This window comes from Sinocyclocheilus anshuiensis, unplaced genomic scaffold (assembly GCF_001515605.1).
Source record: "Sinocyclocheilus anshuiensis isolate Anshui unplaced genomic scaffold, SAMN03320099.WGS_v1.1 scaffold2053, whole genome shotgun sequence".
Taxonomy (NCBI): Eukaryota; Metazoa; Chordata; class Actinopteri; order Cypriniformes; family Cyprinidae; genus Sinocyclocheilus; species Sinocyclocheilus anshuiensis.
In genome coordinates this window covers 303,207-310,276 of record NW_015558795.1, presented here as the reverse complement: position 1 = coordinate 310,276, position 7,070 = coordinate 303,207, and the positions used below count along the sequence as shown (strand labels likewise).

General features: G+C 34.9%; 1 protein-coding gene across 1 annotated transcript; it reads left to right on the top strand.

Annotated features, from left to right (window-relative positions):
* Positions 1-1,608: 1,608 nt before the first annotated feature.
* On the top strand, positions 1,609-3,981 carry LOC107681502 (mitotic spindle-associated MMXD complex subunit MIP18-like). Its single transcript, XM_016477813.1, has 5 exons — positions 1,609-1,845; positions 2,017-2,096; positions 2,147-2,272; positions 2,364-2,409; positions 3,578-3,981. The coding sequence occupies exons 1-5, from the start codon at positions 1,719-1,721 to the stop codon at positions 3,676-3,678; spliced, it is 480 nt and encodes a 159-aa protein (XP_016333299.1). The 5' UTR covers positions 1,609-1,718; the 3' UTR covers positions 3,679-3,981.
* The last annotated feature ends 3,089 nt before the right edge of the window (positions 3,982-7,070 follow it).

Below are 7,070 nucleotides of genomic sequence, written 5' to 3'. Positions count from 1 at the left end.
CTCTTTGGTTTTGAGACTTTAGTCTTTGCAACTTCAGGGATCTTATCTATGCACAATCAGCTTGTAACACTCCAAAAAGAAAGGAAAACTTGAAATCGCATCATATGACCCCTTTAACACCAAATATCACAAAAAAAACAATTCATTTTTAATAAGTTTATAATAGGCAAAATCAATTTTGATTCTTCCACCTACTAACTTTCTAAACATCATATCCACATCAATACTGAAAGGGAACGTCTAGGTTACTTGTGTAACCCTCGTTCCCTGAAGGAGGGAACGGAGACGTTACGTTCCGTCGCCACAGTTGCTGTACCACCGCTGTACGGCCGGGGCACATAGTCTCGGCTCCTCAAAGAAAAACTGATGTGCGTTTGCACGCGCTCTCCTTTTAGACCCGTGCTGCGGGGCGGGGTGCGCGTGGCGAAACACGCACGCCAACAGATTGAGTCATCGGATATGTAAATATAATTGCGCAGGAAAAAATACTTACACATTTACATACCTCGGGTCTCTAACGACCCTATACAGTTTTTACAAAAACATTAATCAGAAAACTGGCATTCTTTTATAATTTACTATTTTTTTCTTGTTATATTGTTTATAATTAATAGATTGAGGAATACTAAGAAATCTGATGTCTAACTTAAAAAAAAATGAAGGAGGGAGAGGGTAGGGAATGATGTCCCGGGTCGCTAAAGACCCGAGGTATGCATTTAAGGGTTAAAATATATTTTAAATACAAATATAGTAGCCTACATATAGTACAAAAATATATTTGACATACAAATCTTCAAATATATATAAAAAAACTTTATTCATATTGTTGGACTATATCTAGTATTTAGTATTGTGCAAGGAAATGCTGTCTGTCTCACAATAAAGAAGATTTATACTAAAGCTTTGTGTGCTGTTTGGTTTTACTGAAGATCTACATTCTGACTCGATGCTGGTTGGTTATTGAAAGAAAGCAAGTATCTGTTGTTTTCCTGGTGATGGCTTAAAGATGCCTAGCATTTGGGTTTATTATTAACTGTAATAAGCATTGATTGGCTCACTATTAGCCTGACCTCACTGTTTAATCAAGGTCAAGCTTTCAAAGTTGATGAACACTGCTTTGACGTGTAAGGATCAACACTGCTTTGATGTGACAGGATCAACATGCCTGTTAGATCCTGTACCCACTAGTTTACTATTGTCATTTTGCATTATTGACACTATTTTCCTAATTAATGCTGTTCAGTTGCTTTGACACAATCTGTATTGTTAAAAGCGCTATATAAATAAAGGTGACTTGACTTGACTTAAGCATATGCTTAAAAAAAACGAACAATTTTAAAGGAAGAAAGAGCTTTACTTTCTCCTTCTCCGGTTATGCTGTATAAAATTACTGTATCACCCCTCTTAATGCAAGACTTTTTTTGATACATGAGGTTATTCTGTACAATGACATTATTATTATTATCAGTATTGTTATAATTATAATTATTATTATTGTTGTTGTTGTTCTATGTGTTGTTTAAATAAGCATTGTATCTGACTTTTATCAATAAAACTTTTATTTTGAAATAAAAAAAGCGTATACTGTTTCCGTTTTTTAGCTTGACTTCCTGCTTGCTTGTTTTGGACTTCGCAGAGTTAGCTACGTTATCTAACAATATAGTGTATTGATCGTAGTGTGTCAGTTGTGTTATAATTTTATCGTTGAGGAGGTAATAATGTCAGGAGGAACTCGACTAGAAAACGCCAATCCTCTGATATTTCAGCGATCGGGGGAAAGACTCCTGACTGCCACTGATGAAGATGAGGATCTAGCGGATCCCATCGATGACAGGGAGATCTTCGATATCCTTTCAAAGCACGAAACTAACTACTTTGACATGTCAGCCTTGTTGCTGTAAATTATTTGCGATAATGACAGTTGTACTTACAATTACAAACTGCGTTAACTCAGTCAGAAGCCTCATTTACGTTCATGCTTTTTGAATGGTTTGAGTCGGACCTTAACATCTTTACATCTGATCAGATCGATCAGTGACCCTGAGCACCCACTGTCCCTCGAAGAGCTCAATGTCGTGGAACAAATGCGCGTCAATGTGAGTCTGAGCTGTCTGTTGTTCTATCTTTCTAACATGTTTTTGAGTAGGTGAATGATGAGGAGAGCACTGTGTCTGTGGAGTTCACACCGACCATCCCACACTGCAGTATGGCCACACTCATTGGCCTGTCCATCAAAGTCAAGCTTCTGCGCTCCCTTCCTGACAGATTTAAGGTCCTTTTAGTGAGCAGCCAAACACATTTAAGCTTACATTAGGCTTTGGGATTCCCATCTAAGTCATTTGTTATTTTCTTTTTGTTGTTAGATTGATGTTCACATCACGCCTGGCACACATGCCTCAGAGGATGCAGGTAAATGCCCGATATACAATGCAAAACAAGTTTAAAGGGATACACTTCACCCAAAAATGAAAATTCTGTACGAGTTTGTTTCCTCTGCTGAATACATAATAATTTTGAAGAATTTGGGTAAACAACAGTTGAATGGGCCTTGTTGACTTCCACAGTATAGAAAAAAATACTATGGAGGTCAGTGGAGACCATTAACAGTAAATAAGTTGAGTAAATGATGACAGAATTTTTCATTTTTGGCTAAACTATCCCTTTAACCCTGTAAAGTCAAAGACATGTGAAATAGAATGAAAATGGAACAGTTTATGGCACCTTTAGACACAATCTAAAAAAAAAAAAAAATGTGCAAATGTGTTTTATGTTTTGTATCATATATGATACATCAGGCTTTTATGGCCTAGTTTATAGTCATATAGTGATAATATAGAGCTCACATACTTGAGGAAGAAAAACATGTCTATTTAATTTAAAGGCCCAAACTGAGAAAAAAAAATGCAATTTGGTGCATATGTTGTTATTTAAATGGCCATAATGTAAGATCGGTTTCTAAAAGCTCTTATTATAAATCAACGAGATCTTTATAAAATTGAGTATTGTGTGCATATGAATATCAGTTATCACTCTATATACACTCAATATATATGTCTCAATATATATGTTACATTTCAAACATTTTTGGGGGGCAAAACATAATGAAATGCAATTCAGAAGCCTCAAAAGTGTTTTATTTTATACATATTTTTTTTTAAATGATTTTTCTAACAAATGATGTGTGGATAATCAAGCAAATCTAAGTTGCTTCCATCCAGTAGGCTAAATGTTCATCTTAAAATGAACACTATAAAAATTATTCTTATGTTTACTTTATAAAAATCAGTATATTTCACAGAAAAAATACCCGTTTCACGACCTAAAGGTGTATGGTTGTAGAAATACACTTAGGGGTCCTGTTACTTACTAATAAAAGTATAAATTATCAATCAGATGACAAAACTGAGTGCAACTGGTTTGCCAGCAACAAGTTTTGATCACGTTAGAGGCCTTAGAAATTCATGTGTAAAACATTATACAGTTGGCTTTATATAGTTAAGGTCAAGAATATTTTTCTATTACACAGCACCCTGTTTTTATTTTAAAATAAGAATCCACTTGTGTTTTTCTCCTCCAGTCAATAAGCAGCTTGCAGACAAAGAGAGAGTGGCAGCAGCTCTGGAGAACTCTCAGCTGCTGGAGGTGGTCAACCAGTGTCTGTCCACCAGAACCATGTGATCCCAAGAATCCCGCCGCTGTCATGTAGTCCTTTGACAGATCAGGACTGAACTCCTACAGGCTAGCCAGAGTTGAGTGATAATTACAGCGTTAATATGTTTTGTATAATCTTTTATATATCTAGTGCTGTACTCGACAAACAGCACCAGATCAGGAGGACTGCTTAGTGCTTATAAAGTAAGAGATGCATCCAAATTGAGTTTAAAAATGTGTCAGGAAAAGAAACAGTGGTAATAGAGAATTTGTAGGGATGCACCGAAATGAAAATTCTTGGCCGAAGCCGAACTAAATTAAACACTGGGCCGAATACCGAACACGTTTTTTCCGCATTTTTTCCCCCATGTAGGCCTATTTTGCCTTTTTTTTTTCTTTCACCGTTGCATAAATTAAATAGCCAAAATGTGCTTTTTAAATAAAAAATCAATTACAAAACAACAATTTAAAAATATTTACTTAACACTGACTGAACATTTTTTTAACATTCTAGCAGACATTATAACATCAAAGCAAAATTTAACTTAAAATTAATAAGTTAGTAAAATAGCCTAATATTTTTTGGCCATTTTTGAGACTTGAATCAGGCATGTATTTTTTACTGTACAAATAAAGGCAGCCTTGCTGAGCAGAAGAGAATTCTTTTAAAACATTAGAATATATTACAGATCACAATTTGAACACTGTGTGAATGTTTACTTTTTTGTTGACAACAGCATGCAGCTTTATAAATGATTCTCATTACGAATTTGGGATGATGTTTGTTGCACGTATCACATTGTCACGTGCCGTTTCACAAAAAAATGCACAAAAATGTTACTGAGCAACTGACGAGTAACATAGTTTCAGCACAGATTTTCCTCGCACTTTGAACCCTGGCGAATACATGCAATTTGTGCGTGCATTGAAAATGTAACATTCTGCAGTTTATTTACTAATCGTTTGAGGCGATTTCAATCATCATACCTAACCACCAGCATTAGCCAGCTCTTCTTCTCATCGGAGACGGGATGCAGCACTAAACAGTCTCTCGCTGTCGGTGCTTCGTGCTTGTAATGATTTCTGCGTCTTTCTCTGATAGTTTTAAATACTTTCACACTGCCGACATGTTTGCTGCATTAGTGTGTGCCTCTATTTGATCGCGTTAGTCATTGTTCGGTACATATTATTCGGCCTTTTCGCTTATTCGGTTGCCGAACATTCGGTGCATCCCTAAATTTATGTGGAAACAGTATTTTTCCTGTTTGACAGTACGTGGATACAGAAAGAAACATTATTCTGTAATTATGCCATATATTTGTGAATATGTACAAAATGACTTTACTTTTAGAAGGTTGTGGACTTTTCAAAGAAAATTCATGTTGGTCAAAATTGAGAAAGTGTACAACAGAAATAACTTGCACTGCTGTGTTTTTTACATCTTGTTTTTGCCAATAAAAAAATATTGAAATATGTGAAATCAGTTTTGTTAGTTTAATTTTAAAAAAAAAAGTTCAATCACTTAACCATAAGCAAACAATATTTTTCTACAGACAATTGTAGAGCAGGGGAGCGCTTTGAAGTTTCAGCTATTTGTGAATAAGTGTAGTTAATAGGTAACAGTTTTGAAAAGCTAAAAAATACATAGGCTTAATTTGTATACTGTGGTATAATTAATTTCTACAGATTATGGTAAATGGCTTTACTGGTATATGGATACATCATAAAACATCATTACTTTTACACTAGACACTTCATAATACAGGCAGGGTAACTTCTCTAGAATTAGCTATTGTTAATCTTCACGTTCAAATCAAAGTAGGGAATGACAAGAATCACATTTTCTTATGATTTCTTTATGAAAATTATAGTCTTTAATACATGACCTGTGTTATAAAGTTATGTTTAAAACTTGTTTGTCTTATATAGTCTGAAGGGTAATAGCCTGTCTAATGATGATACACAGATACTATAATAAGCACAATAGTTTGCAGAGTCTGTTTAGATTACACTTGCTTGGCTTTCAAGTCACAAAAGTGCTTTCACTAGCATGCATTAAAAATGCATGATAGATACTATTTCATGTAATAGAACTCTTATTCAATAGTGTTTTTTGTTTGTTTTTATATAAATTACCAGACTAGCTAACGTTGCAAGTCTTTTTTGGTCCAGTCATTAAAATAAATACCAAACTTAAAATATGAATTTTCGTCATTAATTTATGATTATTTATTTTAAATTTTTGCTTGTGCAGCAGGCCCGGCTCCAGACATGAGATGAAGGGTGGGCCAAGTGATATTCCAGGTGGGCCAGGGCGGGGGGGATTTTTAATTTTTAGCATCATTACTCCATCACATGATCCTTCAGAAATCATTCTAATACTCTGAATTGCTGCTCAAAAAAACATTTATTATTATTATTATTATTATTATTATGTTGAAAACAGCTGAGTATAATTTTTTCAGGTTTATTTGATGAATAGAAAATTCAGAAGAACTGCATTTATCTGAAATAGAAATCTCCTTGCTAAATAAAAATATTAATTTCTATACTTTCTCCCCCTCCCCTGACTCCAAGCTTTTGAATGGTATAATGTATAAAAGCTTGTTATTTCAGATAAATGCTGATTTTTGGATCTTTCTATTCATCAAGGAATCCTGAAAAACTGTTAGAATGATTTCTGAAGGGTCATGTGACACTGAAGACTGGAGTAATGATGCTGAAAATTAGGCTTTGCATCACAGGAATAAATTACATTTTAAAACATATTCAAAGATATATTAAATAGTAACAATATTTCACAATATTACTGTTTTTGCTGTATTTTGGATCAAATAAATGCAGGCTTGGTGAGCAGAAGTTCTTTGAAAAACATTAAAAATCTTACTGTTCAAAAACATTTGGCTGGTAGTGCATAAGTCATTTCCATACCTAAAATACATATTTTACAGTCACTGTTATGCACGTTGTGTGTACATAGAGTGCCTGTGATCTCGAAATAGGAAGTGAAAGTGAACGGCGCCAGCGCTCATTCTAAAGCGATTTCAATGACGCGCATATTGATAGCGGCTCCCTGATGCACGACAATTATATACAATATTAGAATGTTTGCGGGTGTGGGCGGGAGTGTAACACACGCGTTGCAGAAGCGGGTGGTAAGAAAACAAAAAATAAAAATATATGGCGCTTTATTGAATATCGCACCAATTTTGGGATTGGCTGTTATGGGGCCAAGGTGTGCCAAGCTCGTGATTGGGTGGGCCAGGCTGCATCATAAACCTGGTCGACATCATAAGTCTGAAATCAGCTTAGCATGAATAAAAGACTTATGTGTGGTGCCTACTTTCCAAAATAATTTTGGTAACACTTTCTATGAAGCCTGTATTCATAATACATTATAAGGGTATTCTTAAGGCATT

Bases quoted from the DNA above. Each gene is read 5' to 3' on its own strand.
- LOC107681502 (XM_016477813.1), top strand. From the start codon at position 1,719: ATGTCAGGAGGAACTCGACTAGAAAACGCCAATCCTCTGATATTTCAG. The intron at 1,846-2,016 runs ATATCCTTTCAA...TAACATCTTTAC, and splicing joins CGATGACAGGGAGATCTTCG to ATCTGATCAGATCGATCAGT. The intron at 2,097-2,146 runs GTGAGTCTGAGC...GTTTTTGAGTAG, and splicing joins TGGAACAAATGCGCGTCAAT to GTGAATGATGAGGAGAGCAC.